The 25,371-nt window shown below is 43.8% G+C and overlaps 1 protein-coding gene across 1 annotated transcript in view; it reads left to right on the top strand.

Annotated features, from left to right (window-relative positions):
* The window catches only part of LOC108674343 (brefeldin A-inhibited guanine nucleotide-exchange protein 3), a 39,618-nt gene extending 14,648 nt beyond the window's left edge, over window positions 1-24,970 (top strand). The window contains exons 11-34 of the mRNA XM_018162284.2: window positions 202-249; window positions 445-782; window positions 1,346-1,481; window positions 2,859-3,019; window positions 3,188-3,350; window positions 5,647-5,760; window positions 6,270-6,515; window positions 7,559-7,760; window positions 8,852-8,971; window positions 12,690-12,855; window positions 13,494-13,670; window positions 14,172-14,351; window positions 14,789-14,918; window positions 15,482-15,610; window positions 15,732-15,900; window positions 16,342-16,459; window positions 17,025-17,238; window positions 17,433-17,672; window positions 18,543-18,657; window positions 18,899-18,980; window positions 19,574-19,720; window positions 19,982-21,395; window positions 21,719-21,921; window positions 22,722-24,970. Of these exons, the coding sequence (XP_018017773.1) occupies window positions 202-249; window positions 445-782; window positions 1,346-1,481; window positions 2,859-3,019; window positions 3,188-3,350; window positions 5,647-5,760; window positions 6,270-6,515; window positions 7,559-7,760; window positions 8,852-8,971; window positions 12,690-12,855; window positions 13,494-13,670; window positions 14,172-14,351; window positions 14,789-14,918; window positions 15,482-15,610; window positions 15,732-15,900; window positions 16,342-16,459; window positions 17,025-17,238; window positions 17,433-17,672; window positions 18,543-18,657; window positions 18,899-18,980; window positions 19,574-19,720; window positions 19,982-21,395; window positions 21,719-21,921; window positions 22,722-22,940 (5,231 nt within the window). The 3' untranslated portion in view covers window positions 22,941-24,970. The remainder of the gene's footprint in view (window positions 1-201; window positions 250-444; window positions 783-1,345; window positions 1,482-2,858; window positions 3,020-3,187; window positions 3,351-5,646; window positions 5,761-6,269; window positions 6,516-7,558; window positions 7,761-8,851; window positions 8,972-12,689; window positions 12,856-13,493; window positions 13,671-14,171; window positions 14,352-14,788; window positions 14,919-15,481; window positions 15,611-15,731; window positions 15,901-16,341; window positions 16,460-17,024; window positions 17,239-17,432; window positions 17,673-18,542; window positions 18,658-18,898; window positions 18,981-19,573; window positions 19,721-19,981; window positions 21,396-21,718; window positions 21,922-22,721) is intronic.
* Window positions 24,971-25,371: the final 401 nt, after the last annotated feature.

Below are 25,371 nucleotides of genomic sequence, written 5' to 3'. Positions count from 1 at the left end.
TTGGAAATTCCTCCCTCTAAATTCTGACGATGTATGTTAAATTTGAGTGCTTCGGCAGATGTGGTAATGCTTCTCACAGCAAAATTGCTAACGTAAGATTAATGTTATGTTAACTTCGTTTATGTTGCTGCATGCCTTTTACCGTGCGAATATTTGCTGTTGCAGCGGCTGGGTTATGTTGGTATATCTCTGATCCCTCAGGTCCTGCTGTTTACCACAGCAACGCTGGTGCTGCTGCACCTCCAACAGGTGTGTTGTTGCCTTATATTTATACGTGCATCTTAACTAATCTCTCTTGTTGTTAACGTTGCGAGGATGAATGAATAGAGATTGCTTACATTAGACTGAGGAAACTTTCATTATGTGTATTTGAGGAAATTTTTGTGCATTTTCTTTGAAATTCATATATTCTGTAGCTCTTGAGTGGCATTTTTCCGTGTTCAGAACTGAGCAGCAGAGAAGTTAGTAATGATGCTGCCGAAGTTATTGGCTCTAAGCCTGTTGAGGGCGAGTCTTCCGACTGCTGTCCGCTAGAGCCGGGGAACACGCCCCCCACTGAGGGATGCCAGCGACCCTCAGCTGAACCTCCCAACACAACTGGCCCCGAATGCCCCTCTGCCGATCCCCCCTCATCAGAACCCCTCTCAGCCGATCCCCCCTCAGCAGACCCCCCCAACACCTCTGACCCCGACCCGCCCCACGAGAGCGCGTCAGACGACGACGAGAGGAGTTCTGGCAGCTGCGAGCCTGTTCCCCAGGCTACCGAAGACCCTGAAATGCAGGTACATTATTTCTGTTCTCTAACTGGTAGTTGCTCTACTTGCTCTTGTAAATAGAAGATAATCTGATGAAAAATAGATAAAGTCTGTCATTCATTTCATTCTATAAACCATGATCATTCATTTATAGGAATTCCAGTCACTCCGGTTTTCCTAAATATTTTTTAGTTGAGATTTCGTGTCTCACTACATGCAACTGATTGTTGTAAAGCATTGCAAGACAAGTTATGTGTTTTTATCTGAAGTTTGTTCACTGCAAGCCCTGTATTGATCCGACCATTTTTCCTCATGAATCATACAGAGTTGTGAAACGCCTACCCAACTAATATCGTCTTTCAGCCAACTAATAGAAATTTTCTGTCTGAAAACACTCATGTAAATGATCTGAGCCGCAAAATATGAAGGCGAATTGATCGAAAAGTTAGCTTGTCCCTCTTTTCGTAAAGAGGGGGCAATAAATAAAGATCGTAAAGTTACGTAGCTTGTCTGAAAACACTCATGTAAATGATGTGAGCCGCAAAATATGAGGATGAATTGATGGTAAAGTTAGGTTGCCCACGTTGCAGGACGGCGAAGGTGAGAGCGAGAACGCGCGTCATTTCGTGCGGGCGCTGGTAGAGCTGCTGCCACGGCTGCTGACCATCCGCTCGACCATCGAGGTGGACGAGGCCTTACTGGCCTTCTCTTCCCGCTACTGTCAAGGTCTGCAGTGCACCAGTGTACTGCCAGTAACAGTCTGTAGTAATTGCTGATCGAGGTAGACCAGGCGTTGCTGGCCTTCTCCTCCTGCTACTGTCAAGGTCTGCAGTGCACGGTGTGCACCAGTGTACTGCCTGCAACAGGCGGTTATAATTACTGATAAATATTATCATTATTCATTAATATGACTGGAACGTCTTTAAAAATTAGTGATCAATTTTATCATTATTCATTATCATGATAATAACGATATAATTCATTATAAATTATTAAAAAATTCATATTATGTACTTAGGAATAATTTTATCCGTTTAGGGTTCTTAGATTCATCGATTTATTTCTTATTTTGGTTAGTTTCGTTGCAAATTATTTGAAACATCTATATTACTGTATTGCATGCTCATCACTACGTAAAATTTTTAGTCTCTGCCAGTGTCTTTGTAAAAGGTATTTGTTTCACTTGCGATTTCACCGTCACCAACTTTGAGTTTTTTATGTTAGTTATTGGTGTATTTGAAATGTATTTAGGTTGAACTGGCTTTACTGTGCTGGCATAGCCTTAATATTAAAAGTCCTATAGCCAACTTCATTGTACTTAATTGGTCGTTGTCTACGACCTATACGCTGTAATTTACCCCGCTTGAGGAACCTCCACGTGCGTCTCTTTAGTTGCAGGTGCATATACGACGAGAGCAAATTTTAGGTGCTTATACACGTGGCTATTAGTTGTGTATATTGGTTGCGTCTACTAGGCCAGGCTACAAAAATTTGTGATGCTTGACGTGTTCAGAAGCAACTAGCTGGTTCATTGCAGGCAAGGCAACTAGAGTTGTTTTGAAGCAGTCTATTGCGCTCAGTAGCCGCCCGGCCGTCATACCGAGCACAGCTGCGTCGCTCTCTCTCTCGCCCCCTGTAGCTCGCACTGCCGTCGTACTCTCGCATGACTCCACAGTGCACACCCTTACTCGACAACTCCCTACGTCGCACTGACGCGAGCGCAGTGTACCGAAAACGACATACTCGTGTATAGGCTCTCAGCCTGCAAAACTGTAGTAGACGCAACCAATATACGCAACTACTAGCCCCGCGTATAAGCACCTTTAGCTTGCTAATGCCACATAGCAGCTGTCACTAGTGAGTGTTGCAGTAGCAGCTGTCACTCGTACATGTCACAGTAGCAGCTGTCACTCGTACATGTCACAGTAGCAGCTGTCACTCGTACATGTCACAGTAGCAGCTGTCACTCGTACATGTCACAGTAGCAGCTGTCACTCGTACATGTCACTCGTACATGTCACAGTAGCAGCTTTCACTCGTACATGTCACTCGTACATGTCACTCGTACATGTCACTCGTACATGTCACTCGTACATGTCACAGGTATATTCGACGAGAGCGGCAGCAGCAGCGGTCACCGCATTATCCTGAACGCGGACGGCATTTATCTTGCGACGTACGCATCGCTGTGCCTCAACCTGCAGCTCATCACCTGCGGCTGGTACTGCTCGACGCGAGACCCTGCCTCGCTCCCCGTCTCCCAGGTGAACTGTCTTCAGCAAGTCTTGATAAGTGGGAAAATGAATGTTGTGCAAGGTGTTCTGAGTGTATGGGGTAAGCTTCATGTTTAACGGGTTGAAATAACTGAGAAAATGAATGATAATTAATTGTAAGGTGTTTGTAGCGTTGGTTATAGTTTGTTGTTGTTGCAGTCACGGTTCATCGGCGAGGTGCACGGCAGTGGCGTGCTGGTGTATCTGTCCACGTCGTGGCTGCAGCAGCTGTACAGACTTGTGTGCGCCGACAGCTTCTTGCAGCGCGCGGGATACGAGCCTGCGCTCCATGCGCACTGCGCTCTTGTGCGCGCCCTTACAGGTACCGTATGGTCCCCATGCTTTCCATGCTTTGAGCGCCCTCACAGGTACTGCCTCTGCCCAGGACGCCCCCACAGGTACTGCCTCTGCCCAGGACGCCCCCACAGGTACTGCCTCTGCCCAGGACGCCCCCACAGGTACTGCCTCTGCCCAGGACGCCCCCACAGGTACTGCCTCTGCCCAGGACGCCCCCACAGGTACTGCCTCTGCCCATGACGCCCTCACAGGTACTGCCTCTACTCAGGACGCCCCCACAGGTACTGCCTCTGCCTAGGGCGCCTACACCGGTGCGGCCCCTGCCCTGAGAGCCCTCACAGGTTTTCCCCCGGAAAGGGAAGGAGTTTTTACCTCCTTGAGCCTATCACTAACAGCTTTACAAGGTAAACCTGCCCACCATAGATAAGCAACTGACCGCTACATGTACAGATGAGAAACTAACCGCTACGTGTACTCAGGCCACTACGAGTGCTTGAGCAAGTTCAGCGAGCACCTGCCTGGACGGTAGGGGCGTCGGTGCTGGTGCGGCCGCTGCTGCTGTATGGTATCTTCACGAGATCTTCTTGTATTAGTGGAGTGTTGGTGCCGTAACTTACAGGTGTCTTAGATATTTGTTTGCACTAAGTGTGATGTAGTGACCCAGCAGGCATCTGACGTTGAAACAACGTTGATTATTGGTTGATTTCAGGTTGAAATGTTGAACAACCAAAATTAAACGTCATATCAACCTGTCTCTTATACACATCTAGATGTGTATAAGAGACAGCGTCAGTACGACGTTGCATGAAAGATGTTGCTTCAATTTTCATTCTAAACCTCCTTTCACCCCGATCTCAATGTCGTAATGCGTAGTTGATTCAACGTTGATTCAACCACCGAATGCCTGCTGGGGAGTCTCTTGGATGCTGGGTTCTCAGAGCAACTCGTCGACATCGAGCACATTACAGGTTTTAGAAAAGCTCGTCATAATTTCCTATTGAAGTATGATTTTTCGCGTATCAGATGCGTTTATCAATGTCTAGATTGAATATTTTAATAATTAGTAATTAGGCTTACTATATTTTCAGAAAATAATTTTCAAATATTTCTAATTATTTCCCCGTGCAGTTCGGCCAGGAAATTCCATTGCGTGATGTACCAGATTACTGCAAGGCAGCGATACTCCCGGCAATGCATTGGCTGCGTTGTAAGGAAATGTTTAATTCTGTTGGATACATGCAGTGGTCTGCAGCTACTAACAAATGTGGTGTATAGACTTGTGGTCTGCAGCTACTAACAAATGTGGTGTATAGACTTGTGGTCTGCAGCTACTAACAAATGTGGTTTATAGACTTGTGGTCTGCAGCTACTAACAAATGTGGTTTATAGACTTGTGGTCTGCAGCTACTAACAAATGTGGTTTATAGACTTAAGATCTGCAGCTACTAACAAATTTCTGGCCATATGTGTTATTGCTCCGTATTAAGCTGCATGGCAAGTAACACCTGTAATGTTCCCTGTGGCTAACTACTGACATCAAGTTCTTCTTTCTGTTTCATTGTACCGTGAAATAGAATGAGCATCTACGCTAACCCTCGCTGTTTCATACACAGGTTTTATGGCTACAGGTTTTATGTGGCTCCATAAGAACTCGTGTTCTTTTCACAGGCTGTTAACGAGAAGCGGTCAACCATGGCTCTGTTACCTCTGTAGTATGTGTGGGGATTCTGGTTTTAATTTATTTTTCATCGCAAACAAAATCCTCCTTCTCGTCTTGGATACATTTTTCACAGTAGCAGTGCAAGATATTTACTTTTCATTTTTATTGCCTCAGCTAATATTGATATGCTAATGCAATAAAGTAATAGGTGACGGAAAATTAGTATCAATTGCTTAGACGTTTTTCTCGGCTTCATGCAAACCTAATAAAAAAAGACTTGAAAAAAACATAATAAAAATTCCTACATCGTGCAGTTCTAGTATATATGTGTCCTGCTCCGTTTAATGGAATTGATTGTCTTAAGTCAAATAATTTCTGTCTTAAGACTGTCTTAAGTCAAATTGATTGTCTTAAGTCAAATAATAAATAAGTGGGGTTTTCTGACGTTTTTTGATTTGTTTGACACAATTAAAGCCGTGCATCATTTTCTCCCTATGTTTTTGCTAAACGACGTTTATCCAGTTGTTTTATTACTAGCGCCACTTTTCCCGTTAAAGAATTATTTATGATGCCGGCTTGCCGTTATCTTCACATTGATGCAGCAGATAATTCACTTGTCCCAACAATGCCCTGGTGACCCACATTGCTGACTCACTTACAGACGCCATGTGCAGCAGCGCCGCGGACGGCAGGCGCGGCACTCAGCTGCTGTCTGACCACCGTCGCCTGCTGCAGGCCGCCGCCCTGCCCCACCAGACGCAGGCCGCCCTAGCAGGTTAGTGGCAGGGTTCAGCCCCACCAGACGCAGGCCGCCCTAGCAGGTTAGTGGCAGGGTTCAGCCCCACCAGACGCAGGCCGCCCTAGCAGGTCAGTGGCAGGGTTCAGCCCCATCAGACGCAGGCCGCCCTAGCAGGTTAGTAGTGGCAGGGTTCAGCCCCCACCAGACGCAGGCCGCCCTAGCAGGTTAGTGGCAGGGTTCAAGGCAGCAGCCACCCAACCCGAGTCGTAAACTCGCCAGATATAATAAATATTTATTCAACAGGCTATGTTAGGTGTGACTAGTAACTGAACTGTGCGTTTGGTTATCACAGTCCAGTTGATCTCAAATTGTGGATAAACTTCACGGAAATTAAAATATTACACTCCAATACATTTCAACTTCAAGTTTTACACCTCAACTTTTAAATTTTACACCACTACTTCAAAGTTGTACACTTCAATACACTTCATTTTTACACTTCAACTGTTAAACCTTACACTTGAGTTGAGTGTTTGTTTGGTCAGGCACGAAGTTGTGCCGCCGCATCCTAAGCTCGTGCTGGGACACGGTGCTGGGGGTGCTGGGGAGTGCACTGCGCTCCCTGCGCACAGAGCGGCGCTGTGGGGCGGTCATGTTGTCCCCCTTCAGGACGATGTTGAGGGGCGGGCTGGTGGCCGCGGTGGGGGGCAGCAATGCGTTTAGTGAAGAAATGCTCCTCGCGCGCTGCCTGGGCGCCTTGCAAGCCTCCGCCAGACTCGCTACGCTCTTGGGTAAATATTCTTTTCTGTCTCGACCTCACTTCCTCTACTCTAAGAAAAACAACATTTAATAGTGACTGAATTTTTATGTACAGCGTTTCATAAAAAAACTAACAGTACCGCAGTTGAGCACAATAAGCTGACAGCTCGTCCTGACGCACTTTTCTTAATCTCCTTCGCCTGAACTGTGAACGTACAACCTTGATTATGTGTAGACGTTTTCATGTCCAGCGCAGTATTTTTCTGTTTACGTGTTCTGACCCGCGAAATGCAGACTGCTATAAATATATCCAAAGAATATTGGCCACAGCTTCCTTATAGAGAAAAACGGCGACCATACCCTAAATGCGACCAAAACCTCTTCGATTGTATCGGCAAATTTAATCACTTACTGTATCTCCACATACTGAGTTCCTCGACATATTACGGGACTGTAACCATACGTCATTATTGTAAACATATTATTTTTTCCTTAGAGCAAAATTACAAGCAGAAGTAGAAGTGACGGTACGCAATTTTTGAGTTATACAAGATTTGTTGAGTTGATCAAACAATTGCTAATGAGGTTTGGAAGGCAGCTGTTAGGGGAAGGTAATCCTGCTGATGCATTTGTCCGCGCTGGTTTCATAGTATGGGATCCTGATCTGCCAACCCTCTCCCATGCTGAAAACCTTGTGAAGACGAAGTTCAAAATGTCTGCAGTACTTGTCGCATTCTGTCACGATGTATGATCGTGAAAGACCTGCAAAATTACAAGGAAATTAATCATGATATATTATATCTGATTCTCTGCATGTACATGTAACATGTTAGCTTGAGATGTACATCTCTGGTGTACAGGATTACAGAGCAAGTGTGGCTACCACAAGAGACGTACATGTGTATTGTACAATCGCACATGTGTATTGTACATAGAGAACACATGTCCTAATGTCTCGTTCACACCCGACCACAAGTCTGCATGTACACATAACATGTTAGCGTTATCTTGTACACATAACATGTTAGCGTTACCGTGTACACTGTTACACATAACATGTATCTCTGGTGTACAGGATTACAGAGCAAGTGTGGGCTGGTGTTCTCTCTCCTGTCCTCGACATGTTTCCCTGATGACATGTACAGCGTACGTGGCAGTGATGCAGGCAAGCACAGCCTGCGACTGTACAGAGCACATGTGCTGTCCCTCCACGTCATCATGGCCTCTGGCCTCGAACTGGCCTCACACGCGCCTCAATGCTGGTGCCACATTTTCAGGTCACCGAAATATCTAGAATTTATTATTATTCTTATTTTATAGTCGACCTATTTTATTTTCTGGTAACCTCTATCTCATATTTTACTATTATTTATTTACTTTATTTGCTTTTCTAGTGCTCTACATATGTCTTATCCTATTTGTACTCACCGTTTCTGCTCAAAGGTCGGAGATATGACGAAAGGTAGATATGATTTGTGATTAAGTCTGATGCACTTCAGCTGATTTTTATAATGCACATTTTTTCTTTTACATCGATGTTGTGCTCAGAGAGTTCAGCCTCATATTTACTTATCTTAATCGTTCTATTTGTTGATGAGAAATAATGATCAATTAACTATTTAGCTTGTATAGTCTTTGGGTGTCACATAAGCGCCCGCTTCTCAATTTTCTCTGCGCTGTTGTGCCTCGAGGTTCATTTTCAAACAGTTTCCTGAACCTTGGAAATATATTCATATTCAGTTCCGAGATCAAAATGTTGGTTACTCAAGTTATGCTGCTTCAAATTAGCAATGTTATGCCTGTGAATGTGGTGTATCGTGTGCAAATACTGCGTGTACATGTGCAGATGTTGCGTGTACATGTGCAGATGTTGCGTGTGCAGATGTTGCGTGTACATGTGCAGATGTTGCGTGTACATGTGCAGTGGGTACATATGTTGCGTGTACATGTTTTGCGTGTACAGATGTTGCGTGTACAGTTGTTGCGTTTGCAGATGTTGCGTGTACATGTGCAGTGGGTACATATGTTGCGTGTACATGTTTTGCGTGTACATGTGTTGCGTGTGCAGATGTTGCGTGTACATGTGCAGCGGGTACATATGTTGCGTGTACATATGTTGCGTGTACAGATGTTGTGTGTACAGATGTTGTGTGTACAGATGTTGTGTGTACAGATGTTGCGTGTACAGATGTTGCGTGTACATGTGCTGATGTTGCTTGTACATGTACAGATGTTGCGTGTACATGTACAGATGTTGCGTGTACATATGTTGCGTGTACAGATGTTGTGTGTACAGATGTTGTGTGTACAGATGTTGCGTGTACAGATGTTGCGTGTACATGTGCTGATGTTGCGTGTACATGTACAGATGTTGCGTGTACATCAGTGAGCTGGAGCGCCTGATGTTCAGCGAGAGCCACGCTGCGGACGCTACTGAAGGAGGCAGGAAGAGCGGCGTCGCTGGCGACCTCCACGCGTCCAGTTCACGGTGCGTAACGGGCTCCAGAGAAAGTTATTGAATTTATTATTATTTCTGTCAAGAGCTTCGAATAATACTACAAGTGGTTATTCTAGAAAACTTTTTTATTATTGTAAATAAATCGCAATGCCCATTTTTAATTGTTGAATTTTCTTCTGTAACGTTAAGGGCGGGGTCTACCCTCCAAAAAAACTTCTACATTTACTAACGGGTCTTTCTGAAACTTACACCATGTATGTAAAACCAAAAAAAAAACACATTTTGTTCGTATGATTTTTTTCGAAAAATTAATAGAAAACGTGAAATTCATAGAAAACCGACGATGAAGGGGGTACTGTAGAAATCTATCTCCTCCTAGGGTTTTCAAGCTACAACATTGAGACATATACCATTCGATTCGCGAAGATCATATCAATCGAGTAACGAAGCCCGATTTAATATTTTTGCCTTAGTTTTTTATACGCATTTTCCCTTTTTTTCTCATTTTCTTCTAATTTTCTTCAAATTTTCCCCTCTCCCCCCCATTTTGAATCCAAACTATGACCAAATCTATAAAAAATGGCTTCGTTACTCGATAGGTATGGTCTTTACGAATCGAATGGTATATGTCTCATTGCTGTAGCTTCAAAACTCTAGGAGGAGATAGGTTTGCCGTGAAAATAAGTGTGAATGTTGAGGAGAGCTCGACAAAGTCGCGCGTGGACCTCAAAATGCGCTCAATGTAGCATAGATCCCAAACTAAACGTTTCTGGAGCTTGATTCCACTCAAGGATGGTGGGAGCGACTACATGCTCACCTCTCCCTACAAAGCCCGGAGGCACACTGAGCCTCACCTCACAAAAACACTGTATTTGTAGTGCTGCGGCAGCGAATTAGTTCCTATGTAATTACTGAATGAACTCACCCCCCGCCCCCCTTTCATGAAGTGTCGTGTACGTAAAAATCAACGTGAAATGGTAGTGGTACCGTTGGATAGGCCAGAATGTCAGCTTTAAGATGAGACTAAACACGTAACTGCAGCACAACTCGAGTAGACACTATATTTAAAGAGCTCAGCAGGTAATTAGTTCCTATCTAATTACTTAAAGAACTCCCCCACCCGCCCCCCTTTCATGAAATGTCGTGAAATCATAAATCAACGTACAGAGATGGCAGTGGTACCGTTGGATAGGGCAGAATGTCAGAGAGACTAAAAACCGAAAATGCCAAATCCGAAAATTTTAGGGTAGACCCCACCCTTAGAGCTTGCGATATCTGCAACCTTGCTTCAACATTTTTTGTTTAGTGTTCAAATTAATGACTTTTTAAATGATTAATTAAGACAGATTATTGTGATTCTCGAATAAAATTAAAATATATTTGTAAAATGTATTGTGCTAAACCTTAAATAATATTCTTTAAGTATTTTCGATAGGAATGCTTGCGTGGTTCACGATAGCTTTGTTGAATTAAGTTTTATGTTATTACACGAGCGAGACCTCAGGTCAGTGGACTAAGTTAGTTTGAAGGTCACTACAATAAACTATAGTGTGAATGTTGCTCTACAGAGTTAGTGTGCAAGTCGCTGAACTAAGTTAGTGTGCAAGTTGCTAAACGAAGTTAGTGTACAGGTCACTGAACTAAGTTAGTGTGCAAGTTGCTGAACGAAGTTAGTGTACAGGTCACTGAACTAAGTTAGTGTGCAAGTTGCTGAACTAAGTTAGTGTACAGGTCGCTGAACTAAGTTAGTGTGCAAGTTGCTGAACTAAGTTAGTGTACAGGTCGCTGAACTAAGTTAGTGTGCAGGTCGCTGAACTAAGTTAGTGTGCAGGTCGCTGAACTAAGTTAGTGTGCAGGTCGCTGAACTAAGTTAGTGTGCAGGTCGCTGAACTAANCTCATGAGGTGCTCATGGTGTGCTCATGGCGTGATCATGGTGAGCTCATGGTGTGCTCATGGTGTGCTCTTGGTGTGCTCACGGTGTGCTCATGATGTGATCATGGTGTGCTCACGGTGTGCTCTTGGTGTGCTCTTGGTGTGCTCATGGTGTGCTCTTGGTGTGCTCATGGTGTGCTCATGATGTGCTCGCAGTGTGCTCACGGTATGCTCGGTGCTCTATACTCTCGGTGTTCTCAGATATTTCGTATTTATTAACTTAGTCTCTTTTCTGTTTTATTTTGTAACTTATTACCTTATGATGAGTCTAGGACTTTTTAGTCTACGGTTTCGCCGATTCGCGGGCGCCGCCTTCGTCGTCCTCCGTCTCCGAGCCGTCGCTAGGCCTGTCTCCTCGCTCTCGGGCCCCGGATGTACCAATGGACGTGTTCGCTTGCTGAAGGTAGTTTCCCACTACTGGAGAATCTGGGATCTTTCTCAATCAATTGTCCAGTCGTCTCTTGAGTGTTGCAAGGGTGAACTCCTTTCCTCTCAGCACTTTTGGCAAGGCATTAAAGAGCCTCGGTCCTACCACTGCAAGTGATCCCTCACGAAGAGTCTGTACTCTGGCCGCGGCTCGGTTGTTAAATGGGGGAATCTCGCACAGTCTCCCCCTCCTTTCGTTGTAATGTATCACTATTCTGGTCTGACATTCTAAGTTGGGAGGCAGTCCAGTAATCATCTTCCAAGTGTACAGTATGATATACCTTTCCCTTCTTCTCTCCAGTGAGTACAGTTCCAGGTGTTTCAGCCTTCCCCAGTAGTTCAGGTTCAGCTCCCTCATGCCGCTGATCCTGTACGTGAAGGTCCGCTACACTGCCTCTAGTTTCCGCACCGCGCCCGCCTTGAGTGGCGACCAAAGCTGGCAGCAATACTCAAGATTGGGGAGCTCGAGGGCTCTGAAGAGTGTAATCATTGGTGCTGCTTCTCTCGTTCGAAATGTCCGCCATATCCACCCCATCCGTTACCGGCTGCGCGCGACTATTTCCTCGATATGGGCATCGAGCGTGGCTTCAGTACACATCAACACTCCGAGATCTCGAACTAGTTGCTTCTCCTCAATTTCTGTGCCATCTGATGCCAAGTAGCGATGTGGCATCCCGATCTCTGTGCGGTCTCTGTATCTCATTACTTCGAACTTGGTGCTCGTTGAACTGCATATTGTTCACTAGGGCCCAATCGTAGATTGACGATAGATCATCCTGTAACTTCTCGCAGTCTAGGTCATCTGTGATCTTCATCAACACTCTTGTATCGTCCGCGAATGACGATGTAGACGATGTGAGTGAGATCCAAGTCAAATGACGATGTGGGCGAGTTCCGAGTCAATATCGGCAATGTGGATGAGGAAGAGGATCGGTCCAAGCACTGAGCCCTGCAGGACTCCGCTTTTCACCTTTGCTTCTCTCGATTTCGAGTTTCCAATTGCGACAGCTTGTACTCCATCTGTAAGGAAGTTGTGGATCCACCTTAACAGGCTTCCTCCTACCCCCAACAGCCTCAGCTTTCTAAAGAGCACCCCATGGTCAACTTTGTCAAAAGCTTTAGCAAAGTCTAGGTATACCACGTCCACGCCAGCTCCCTCCTCCAGCTGGGCCACTGTGCAGTTTCCATTGTAATTTATTTCTTGCATCTAATGATGATTATTCTTGAGGATGCTTCGTAGATATATGATAGCGTCATAAACTCTGTTGACAATATTATGATTTTAATTCTGTAGTGAAATAATTCGAAGATTCATATGTAGGATGCCAGGGAAATGGTACGGTAGTACACTCCCAGGATAGAAGTGCCTAAGCACGACTTGTACTGCAGGATGTTTGATGAGGCGGCGACACAACTGAACCTGCACGCGGTGCTGGGGTTCCTGCAGGAGCTGTGCGCCGCGTCCCGAGCACAGCTCTTCCCCCAGCCCCACAGCCAGGACCACGTCCCCACCAGGCGGGTCTCGCATGTCCTGCCCTGGCGACGGAAAAAACTCGTAATTATTCGGCGCTGTGTCTAACTTGCGTGTTATCCCTAGTTTCTAATCTTCTTATAATTAAATATTTGGATTATAAAATTCTTTGTTGGTGAGAGAATTCTCTCCCGTCCGGCTGCTCTTAATTTTAATTACCGTACTCATGATGATTCTGAGGATAAGATCGCTCTAGTGATCTGTAGCTCTTATTTTGGTGATCAAATTTAAATTTAATATTTTTTGACCAAATACCGGATTATTCACAACAAAACCTAATTTTGATTGTTGAAAGACATAAACATACATTTATTTCATTTATGCTTAGCAACAAAACAACAAACTTAACTGCGCTACACAATTAAACTGCCTGAACCTAATCCGACCAAATACCGGAAAATTCACAACAAAACCTAATTACAAATGTTTAAAGACGTATGCATTTATTTTATTTATGCTTAGCAGCAAAACAACAAACTTTATTTGCGCTACGCAATTAAACTGCCTGAACCTAATCGGACCAAATACCGGATTATTCACAACAAAACCTAATTTCGATTGTTGAAAGACATATACATTTATTTTATTTATGCTTAGCAGCAAAACAACAAACTTTATTTGCGCTACGCAATTAAACTGCCTGAACCTAATCCGAATGGCAGCAGCGTGAGCGTGGTGGCTCATGTAGCGGGGCGCCGCCCCCTGCAGGCGCTGAGGGCGGCGGAGGGCCGTGGCTGCTGCAGCGGCTGGCAGGGGCGCTGCTGAGGCTCGTACGGTCAGGCCGCCCTGTGCTGCACATCATCAAGGCCTGGGGGGTCGTCGCCCCCCACCTCATGGAGGTCTGGCGGGGGTTACTGGCTTGATTTACTCCTTTGGGGTCGGGAGCAAAGGGTTACGCAAATGTCACTTGATCAGTCCGCTAATTACTGAAAGTTCTCAAGATTAAGCCATCAATCACAGAGAATTTAATCGGCCGCTACGTGTATTTAGACAAGTTTTGATTGTACGACCTACGCTTGGCGGCTGTGGTGAGGGCGCATTGGTAACAATGGGTCTCTTTTAGAATAATATGACGTCGTTTTTTATGCTGAAATATTGGGGTTTGATGAAGAGCTCATGGCAGTGCAGCTTGCAATTGTTTTATATTATATCTCTCTTTGAAAATATCAAGCAGGGCTAAATATATGAGAATGCAAATTGAGAGATCCTAAGTTTACATTCGTGCCTGTTTTTTTTTCATGACCCTCTGAACCGGTGACGTAGTTGCTGATGACCAATTCAGTCAGGTTTTTGCACGTGACCAATGTAGGACTAGATTATTATTGTGGTGGTGCGTGCAGGCTGCGTGTCACCGCGACCGTTGCGTGACTAAGACGGCCGTGGCCACCATACACGACGTCGTGAACTGTCTGCTAGCCAGCCAGACCGAACTGCCGCACTTCCACTTCAACGAGGCTGTCTTCAAGCCCTTCCAGAACTTGCTGTGTCTTGAGATGTGCGATTACGAAGTCCAAGATCAGGTACTCTATTAAATGTCTTCCACTCATTCTTCTTATTTCAAGTTGAAGTTATGCCAAATATTTCGATTAACTCTTCGAAGTTCGTTTCAAATGCGAAGTTCATTGGCCGATTTTGAAGTGCAAGATCAGGTCGTATCAAGTATTTCCTGGCAGTCGTGTTTATCCATTTTGAAAATAAATCTATGTCAAATATTTCAAATTAGTAAACATTTGTCAGTTATAAGGAATTGAGTTGTTTGATTGTACATGGTGGTATTTGGAGTTTAACTAATTAATTAGTATTGATATTGATTATTATCCAGTCGGTACCTATGAAGCAGAGCTAGCATTCTATGAACTATCATATTCAGCTCTATCATTAGTGGACTAGTAATATGAGTACTGGTCTCCACGCGTCCATGTCTTACATATTTCCCACAATCCCTGACATTGTTCAGATCGTGAGCAGCATTTGTGAGTTCGTGGAAGGATCAGCAGCAGAGATCAGGTCAGGCTGGCGGCCGCTGTTCGCTGCTCTTAAGGCCGTACGCCCCCCGCCAGCGTCCCCCCTGCACCCCCATAATATTGGTCAGTATGCCAGGCATCATCAAACTAACGAGATAAACATCAAACTGATAACATAATATATTCATTCAATAATTACTTTCATGCATGAAGCTTCTCTCAATGTATTCAAATTGTGCACATAAATTGTCATGACACAAGTAACGTAGGCCAGTTTTGTTGGAATTTTACAATTGCCTCATTAGTTTTATTTTGAACATTCGATAGGGTTATCTTGAAACTGAATTATTTCTGGTGAATTTACAAACTGATGGTTGAGAGGCAAACCCGCCGCACTTTGCTATTCAAGATCATCATATACGATTTTTCTATATGACCTTCCACAATTCAAATTTGTAAACATTATTTATCCAGCTTTATACCACTGCATCCAAACGAAAGTATGCAGTCTAAGTTATGTTACTTCCTGATAATATATACCGTCAGTTCGGAGTTGCCGCTGGCTGCAGCACCGTGCAATTAATTAAGAGACCTGTACCGTTAAATCTGTGTCAGAAAATGCGCCAGAATGTGCGCTATAATGTTCTATTATAAAAGCATTAAGCATCTCGTATCTTGTGCTTCAGGAGCCGTTGGAGAAATTCGACTTCTGCGCGACATTTTCGACGCGTTCCTGGCGACGGACAACCTGCAGGTGTTCGCTAACGCTGCCCTCGACTGCATACTCTGCCTTCTGAACCACGTCAAGGGTTCTGGTGAGTCCTGCACTGCTGCTACCATCCTGATTTATTTAACTTCAATTTGAATGTCTTGATATATTTTTGGTCTGAGTTACCCCAATTAACCTTTGCACTGCTGAGTCATGCCCTTCGTAAGGCGGGGGCCCCGAGTGTGGGGAGGAGCGGGTGCTGCCCTGGGGCGAGGTGGTGGCGGGAGACGAGCTCTGCATCAACGCCCTACGCTACCTGCACACCACCTGCGCCATCATCGCTGCCATCATCACCATGCCCGCCTGCCCCATCTTCCATGCTGGGAGACCCATGCAGTAGTGGTACGGGCGGACGGGGTAGAAGGTACGAGGGAGACCCATGGTCATCACCATGCCTGCCTGCCCCATCTTCCATGCACCCTCCGGGTACGTCATCACCATGCCCGCCTGCCCATCTTCCATGCTCCCTCGGTACGTCATCCATCACGCTAATCGTGACTAGCGCCTTCACTGTTTGTCTCTGATTAATACTGCGTTAGCAACTCTGTCCAGTCTGTTGTTTTTATGTGCGTATTGTCAGTCAACTAATAGAGTTGACTGAAAATTTATTTTGACTAATAAACTATCAGAGTTTTTCCTCGGTGCACGATCTCTACAGGGCATTTGTAACTGAATTTAGTGCTACATTATTGTGATATATGGCGTGCTCTGACATGCCCCCTGCTGCAGACTCTGACACGCCCCCTGCTGCAGACTCTGACATGCCCCCTGCTGCAGACTGTGCGGGCCCGAGGAAGGCCGCGTGGTTGACTGCTTCATCAGCCTCGTGGACGAGGAGCTGCTGGCACGGCTCGTGCGACAGCTCCCGACGTCTGGTGCTGGGGGCGACCTCGCCGTGAGTTATCTTATCTACTCAGGGTATACTTGTTATCTTATCTACTCAGGGTATACTTGTTATCTTATCTACTCAGGGAATACTTGTTATCTTATCTACTCAGGGAATACTTGTTATCTTATCTATTCAGGGAATACTTGTTATCTTCCACGATTCCGTCTATCGTTCACAAGTGTAGTCTTGATTAATTTCTTAATGTAACTTCATCTTGAGATCTTTATTTGCAGCGGATGGGGTGAAATTCGACTCCAAGATTTGTATAATGGTATCCAATTCCAATGTATCATAAGAATCAAGTAAAGTTTATTAAACATGCACTCTACTGACAATCTACTTGCCAAACTTTCTAATGGCCTCCCACAACGTACTATTAAAAGACTTAAAAGCTGACATTAAATTCGAATGCAGTATTCAAAGTACTGCAAGCTTGCCTTACATTCAAATTGCCTTCTCCAGAGTAAAATTTGAAGTGTTAAAATATTGCGTTGAATATTATTGTTTACCTTGCATTCAAGTAACGTCATGAAAGTAATACAAAAAGCGTCCTAATCTCCTCATTGTGTAGGGGGTGCGGGAAGGCACCCTCTGGCCGAGGGAGGAGCGTGTGTCCCTGAGCGCCGTGTGTGAGGCGTGTGAGGGCGCTGCCAGCAGAGGGCTGCTTGTCTGGTACTCGCTGCTGTCAGGTCTTGCTGGCACTGTCATCATCTGCCAGCCTCGCTGTCAGCCTCATGTGCTCGACACGCTCTTCTCACTCATGCGCACGCTGCCGCAGCAACCAGGCAAGCACTGCTTTATCTCCACTGGAATTAACTCATTTCTGTATTCATGTTCGAATATTAAGGGGTTGGGGTTATTTCAATTACGTTGATTCTTGCGGAGAATGCATTACTTTATCATATTCTTTCTAACGATCGATGTCACTGTCAGAATATAGTATTAGTGATTATATATGAATAGTGGCAGTGTGGTGCAGGGTTGCTGTTCGGCCTGTACTGCGTGAACCACGTACTGCTGCCGCTGCTGCAGGACTGGCTGCGTCGTCCTGCTAGCGTCAGCTCCTGCAAGGACGCAAGTCGCTCAACGGACTCCGTGAACCCCGTGCCGCCGTCGTGGGAGTTTGCTGCCACATTCAAGCAATACGTCGGCCTCACCACCGACCTCGTCGTCGGGTACCTCAATACTTATTTGACCTCGCCCACTGATGAACACTCAGGTGAACTATACCGTCGCTTCTGCTGCTGCAGGATTTGCCTTATGACCCTTTGCTGTTACATTAGCTACTGGAAGCCTTACGGCATGTTTTGTGTGCACTGCTTATGCAGCTTTGCAACGATACAACCTTACTACTGAACAATTAGCTTAAAATTATTTTTTCTGTAGGTAATATATATTATACAGCTACTGGAAACCTTACGGCATGTTTTGTGTTCACTGCTTAGGCAGCTTGCAACCATGCAACGTTCCTACTGAACAATTATCTTTTAGTTAGTTTTTTGTGTAGGTAAATTTGTAATAGGATACTACATAAATATATAATCAAATGATTTGTGTGTGATGTACATTTTCCATGCATTTAACAAACGTTTCCTATGGATTTTTTATACATTTCCTGCGCATTTTCCGAACATTTTCAGAACCTTCTTAATATATTTTTTTGAACGTTTGGCCGTGAAGTGAATCAAATAATGTAATGGTTTATTCACCTTTAGCTTCCTCAGTACATTGATCTATCTGTCTTACTGAGTAACTTGCAGCAGTTAAGGCAGATTTATGAAGAGAATATACTTGATATTAATCTCGTTTCCGCAAATATAACGTCTGTAAAAAGCGTTTTATAGATAGTGATGCTATCGTCTATAAGTTACCTTCTTCCGAGACTGACGGTTTATCTAGATGACTTCTATACTACTGAATGCAGATGACAATCGTATGGGAATTACTTCCCAAAATAGGTGAGAGGTAATTAACTTTCTTCCCATGCCAATAATGTTCTTCAGTCCTGATTACAGCAGATAATTTAACCACACATGATTAGCTCTTAATGCTACAGCTGCTTCAAACGCATTTTTTTATGTACGAGTAGGTGAGCTTGAGCGCAAGGGCGCGGTGCTCATGCTGCAGCAGACGCTCGTCGTGCTCGTGGAGTGCATCGCGCAGTCCAACGAACTCATCGCCAGGCTCGGCTGCTCTTGCTTCAGGTCAACCAGCGTCCAGAAATGCCCAAGTGGCCTTGTGTTTACTCATTGAAGCTCTAGGGCTATTAAGGCTTCCATTAATTGACCAGTCGAGGCTCCATTTGATTCCATTAACCATTAGAAGAACACATCGTTTGTTCGTTTGTTGAGATTTGCTAGAACTTCACGTTGTTTCATCTGATTTATAAAGTAGGTACTTCGTATTGCCACGCGCAAAATTGTTAGAATAATTATTATTTTCTAGACACGTGGTGTGCAGCTGTGGACCTCTGCTACCTCCCCAGCTGTGGGACATTCTCCTGGCTGGTCTCATCAGGGCTGTTAAGGTAAGTTTGTCACGTTCGTACTCTGTCGAGCTATTCTTCCTTATTCCAGTCATTGATCCCGGGACATAAATGCTATTCATGTCCATGCGCTGCAGCCATCGCTGTTAATTTGATTGCAGTTGGTGCTGGCCGTTTGCTTCGACGTTTGCTCGCATAGTGTGCCGGGCAAAATATATATAACCATTGAGCTCCATGAAAATTATTCATTTTTCTATGCTACGTCCTTGTTAAAAAGTTTAAAGGCTATTGAACAGATTTATTTCTTTCTTATTACATCATTCATGTAGGTTTTATCTGGCGTTATAACAGCTGCAGGTAAACCATCATGTGTTCGTTATGACGTTGTTGTCGTAAAGGTATTTCCGTACTTGAACATTTCAAGCTGAAGAGTTATTCAGGATCAACTCAATCAAGGCGTCCGTTATTACCTTCTCTTCCCAAGTTTAATTAAAATAATTCTGATCCTTTTGTAAAATCCGCGCAAATTTACTTGTATACCTCCATATGATTATCATAGAAATGAAAACTTGTTCTAGATATTGAAATTCTGAGCACTATATCATGACAGCAAGTAATTTGTTTGTGGTGTGCAGGTGAGCCTGTATCCGACGCTGCAGCTCGTGTCGCTCTTCAGGCGCGACTCGCCCAACTTCTACGGGGACTTGGGACGCGTTCAGGTCGCCGCTCGTCGGGACTGCACCGAGGCTCACACCGCACGCTTGAGGCACCTTGCCAACCAGGTCATAACCTCAAAACCTTACTACTCTTAAGTTCAACTATTTTATTAAGATTAACAAGAATGCTTTTGGCTAATCCCGTTCAGAGGACTATATACTTTCTTAGACACAAATGTCATCTGTTTTCCCGAGTCTCTTAATTGCTTTACGTCACAATGAGCAATACCAGAGATTATTAATCTTAGACAAGAAGCGCATTGTGCTGAAAAAACATTTGTAAATGTGCAAACCAGAAATAAATATCCGTTCCAATATCCATTGCAGGTATTCCTTCTGGAGTCCCAGCATTTAGAGTCTGTAGCCTCAGCTCTCTACGAAGGGTCCGACACCGAGGATCGTTCTTTCATCTTCCTTCTGTACCCGAATCTTGGGCCCGACGAAACTGAAAGCCTCCTCGTAGGTGATAAATATGGCAGTCTGAATAGTGGTCACGACGCTGACTTCAGCCCTAACTCTGCGAGGAAATTCAGTGCCTCTGAATTGAGATGCAGCGACCTCCTGCAAGAACAAATGGAGCCTGTCAGAGTCCCTTTCCGATCTGTCGTTATTGGCTTGCTAGCAAACCAAGTTTTATTGCAAACCATAGGAAGTGTTTTGATAGAAGGATCTTGTCATATCATCCCTAGCTTGGCCAATGTCCTGATGCAAGGAGTCGAGTATAAATGCATGTTTGATAAGACAGGCAAACATCATAGTTCTTCCGCTAGCCATAACGAACACTCGGCTGAAGATCTTCCTGGCCTACTGAGGAACTTGCAGCCTCATCATGTGCGCTCATTGCTTAGCGCTCTCGATCTATCGTATTCCTGCGCCGTGCAGTTCGATATGCGACCAGGCCTGAAATTCCTCATCCAGAAAGTGGCTATGTGTGATCGAGCTGCCAACTTATATCGTCAAGCGGGTGCAAGTTGGACCTTACGAGCGGTTACTCTCATTCACTTGGTCCTGGACGCTCACAAGAAGAAACTGGTCACAGTCGACGCTGTGAGGGAGGTATTGAAACGACAAATCTGCGATGCGACGGATGAAGCAATGCAACACGGGTTACACGTAAAAGAATACCCGAACATGTCCCCTTCACTTACTCACAATGGATGTTCAGGAAAAAAAGATTTTCAAAGACCTACTACTCTAGTTGACAAGAACTTGGAAGAGTACATCAGACTTCTAAGTGGATGCTTCAAGGATTTGTGCGACGTGTACTTGGACTTGCGTGCCAACAAAGAAAAACGTGAAGCTGAGATCGATAACGTGAGTGACCATGAACCACTTTTCTTTCTCTCCATCAAAGCGGATGAGTTCTGTACTGAACACCGTGTTAATATCGATCAGTGGGAGAAGAGTTTGAGACAATTTGATCGAAAGTTCTTGAAGGGGAAAATATTTCACCCTGAGGAGGCAGAAGGCTATGAAGATCTCTACGCCAGCTCCTCTGACATGGAAGACTCCGAGCCTGGAGCCCCAATGATGGAAGTAACGACCGAGCCTTCAAACGCGACAGGAGACGACGGCAGGAAAACAAACACATCAGCACCAGAAACTCCCGTTAGAAATCCTTTTATGCTCTCAGATTTTGTTGACTCCTCGGCGAGCTCAAAAGCTGGCGACGCGTCAGACTCGGACGACTCGAGTTTGCCGGAGTTTAGAAACGGCGACTCCGGAGTCGCAAGTGTCACAGGTTTGTATATCTTGTTTTGACTGGCGTACAAAATTTGTATTGATAATTTTTTGGAATAAGTATTATTTTGAACATTGTCTTAAAATTCTAGTTATTTCTAAATTCAGAGGTTATTCTGTGTAAAAACTATCGTTTCTAGAATGATAGAAACTTTCGTCATTTACCAACTGTTTTTAGTAATTTTTAGTTTAATGATTACAATGCTAAATATATGTTGATCGATAGTAAAGTTAACTCCGTTATACGATCATAACACTAACTCTGGACTAGACGTTGAACAAAGTTATATCTGTTAGACGATAACAATGCATTATGATGGCCAGCTAACGGCGAGGAGCAGGTGTACCGTGTGACGACCCGCCAGGAGATCGGCAGCATCGTCGACGACTACCGCCGCCGCAAGACCGTCCACGCGCCCCCGGCTAGCGCCGTGCGCCGTAACCCATTCGACCCGCAGCCGCGTGGAGATGCCGGGCCTGCGGTGCCGCCTGAGATCTACAAGCAGCGCGACGACAGCCTTACCAAAGTAAACATTACGTGTCTGAAGGTCTTACTTACGTGCAGATGCAGGTCTTGCATGACTATAGGGATTCTGCACTATGTCGGTAGTTTGTCTTGTGATTTTGTTGCACTCATTATCTCTCTTGACAATTTTTTTAAATGATAATTGGATGTGTGTCTGAGTACTTGAGCTCGAGTGTTCTAGAATACAGCCCTAAAAATTAATGGCTGTGAAATTGATGCTGATTTTATTTAGTCAAATAATCTCTTTCAACAACCGAATTATTATTTACATCTATTGTTGTCAATCACGCTAATTGAACCCGTTATAATCATGGAGGGGATTCTTCTGAACAATTGAAATCCAGTCCCCTATTGTTTTCCAAATCCCGTGATATTGTCTAGCTGTGATATTCTTTCTTCGAATTGAGAACTCAGCGAGAAAAAAATGAATACATCTTAAACGACCACGTACAAGTTGTTAGTGAGAGTATTTATCAGCAAATATGCTGCGCAGGTGTCAGATTACTGTTGAACAAACAACATCATAAGAAATTTACTCACATCAAATCGTATAACTGCTGCTGATACTGGATTATAAGATTATCGGTAAATTTTGTCAGGCAAACAAGTTCATATCAAATAGTTTCAAAGCATCCTACAGCTAACAGAAATATTTTCCGCCTAGCAAGTGAATACAGCTCCTCAGTATTCGTAAACGAACAACATGATGGTATAGTACGAATGTAAAGTAAGCACCGTCAAGGTTTTCTACCTTGAAGCGTTTAGCTGCAGTAGACATCCACCTTGTACTTTGATCACCAGGACAGCGAGGCGCAGTGCCACGTGTGGACGGAGTTGCTGACGAGTTTGTTTGATCTGCTGAGCGAACTCTCCGACTCTGACCTGCGCGTGCTGCTGCCACTGGTCTTCCCGAGCCTGCAGAACCTCACGGCTGAGGCCACTCACCCTCACCTACGTCAGCTCATCGCTCAGCTGCTCGCCAGACTCGGCTCCATCTACGGCTTCAGTCCGGTCTCTTGAGGCTGTAGCATTGATCATTTTTTTATTTTTCCTTTACTGTATCGTCTAAATTTGAGAACATTTCTTGAGACAACTCGTCATACAAGCTCGAAACAAAGATTCCGGTTCTGTCAGTTCATGTCCACTGCTGTTATTCTTCGATTTTGTTGAGGTCAGAAATTAACCAGGCTCGGGTTGAAAAGGTTATTGTTTGTTCTACAGCCATATCTACGTTCTGATGTGTGTTCATCGAGATCTTGCTACATTTTTTCAGTGTGAATTGAAATTTTCCCTACTGTCAAACTTTTCTTATATATTTTATGAAAATTGCGTTTTTTCTGAAGTCAGCAGATATCAAAATCATTCAAAATAAGAGGCACTTGCAGAGAATAACCTCTCAATAATTTTGAATTATTCTGTACAAAAATATGAATTAACAGTTACATACAACGCTTATTCAGTCTCGTGTAAAGGCAGGGACAAATTATTATGCATTCGTTAGTTGTGTTTATGGTAGAATTATAAATAATAATGACTTGGAAGGAAACTTTTATTTCATGGACATTCGCATTTATACTACTTAGTGCGTGCCAAAAAAAAAAAAATATCTACCACCGAATGTTCTCCATGATCACGAATAGGCCGTTACAGTTTACCCATTCATGAGTCTGTCTTAAGTGTATTGGTGTAGTGTGAACTGATGGCAGTGTCGTGATACTTCACTCTGGCTTGTGCTACAATGGCCACAAGGCAGTCTTCAACAATTCTCTTCTAACCATTATTATTGAAATGATTTTCTTTGCCGTAGTGAAACAAATAAAGCGAAGTTAAAACTGGATAATCATTCCTGGGACATGTAACATTTTTTATACTTGTGTTAAGTTTCGTGTTATTTTCTGTTCATGCCTCGGATATGAATGCACTGCCACTAGTCGAATCCCTAAATTAATTTATAATTAAAAATATAACTTCTAGCGGGTGTTCAGTGGACCAGTTGAGCCCCTGTAGTTATTCTAAAGTTTTGTTTCATTTCCGTTGATCCGCCTCGTAATTTGGATCACATTCTATGTTGTTATTATGTTTGTAGTAATTATTCGGGTTGAATCGATCTGCTGCGCTTTCGTTATCTATTGAGTCTTTGATGGGTGATCTTGTAGATGTCGTTGACTGTGGAGCAAACGCCGTGTTTGGTAAATTTTCATTGCGTTTCATATTTGCTTTACTAACTTGTATTTGTGTGCGCTTGGGTATGTTCTTGTTTTGTGCGCGCTTGGGTATGTTCTTGTTTATAATCACGTATTGGTCTATATTTCTGGTAACTGTGGTAATATGGTATATACCTCACGTTTTGCTAATTATATTTTGCTGGAAGTGATATGGCTTCAAATTTTCGGGCTTCGGCTTAGTTGTCAATAATAACTAGTCTGGTATGTTGCCGTGTTAATGGTGGTCTAGTCATTATTGTTAATAGAGACTGAATTACTTTTCTCGTTGCATTTCATTCTTACTGTGTGTTATTTTTTAACTCGTGTAATATAATTAATCCATTATAACTTCAAATGTATTTCTACTTATCACATGGTGTAATCCCAGGCTATCCCTCACTGGTATGCACGCTTGAAATGCTACCGAAGGCCCAATGGTAGCCTAATCTCATTTGATTTTACATTTGCTGAGGTCCAGGGGTACATGTTTTTGCTTCGCTTATCATTTGGTTGGTTTATTTTTTATCATTTCACTCTTAAGCTCACACTTTGATATCGATGTCTCGAAGCTTTCTTGCGAGATCATATTCAGTATAATATAATATCGGCTCCTAGAACTATCGCTCGTGAGAAAGAATCCTATTTTTTTTATTTGTGTAATGTTGCGCAAATTTCCATGCTGGTGTGATTATATCATTGGCGGAAAACACAATTTCAATCACGGTTTCAGACTTATTATTCTGATCGATGGGTTTCAGCACCTATTCAATCTTCTCATTGATGTTGACAATAAAGTGTTATCAATGTAATCCGTGTTTAATTGTGATCATGCATTTGCTCTCACTCGTAGGTAATATTGAGAGAAATTTCCCACGCACCACGTGTCTTTTCCTTTTTCCTGGCTTACATTGTACAATGTAATTTAATGAATTCTTGAATCATAATTCCGGAGAAAAATTTATCTTCGTAGTTCGTACTATTGAGATTATACCTACTATTTTAATTTTGCACTAATTTAGGGAGCGTCCTATCATAACCTCCACTCAAGTTCGGTCCATCCACTTCCTCATTGATTAAAAGCTTTCGGGTTAGCCTACACTAATCGGGCTACGGGAATGTTATGTTTTATATATTTAAATCACATCTTGCCAGTGATAATTCAATGTTCAATAGCCATAACATGGTTGAACGGTGATCCTGGGAGCGAGTTGTTGCATCACGCAAACTCATCCGAACATTAAAGACGT

Source organism: Hyalella azteca, unplaced genomic scaffold (assembly GCF_000764305.2).
Source record: "Hyalella azteca isolate HAZT.00-mixed unplaced genomic scaffold, Hazt_2.0.2 contig16904, whole genome shotgun sequence".
Lineage (NCBI taxonomy): Eukaryota > Metazoa > Arthropoda > Malacostraca > Amphipoda > Hyalellidae > Hyalella > Hyalella azteca.
Note: the sequence above shows the minus strand (reverse complement) of the source record. Positions and strands in the feature narration are given on the sequence as shown.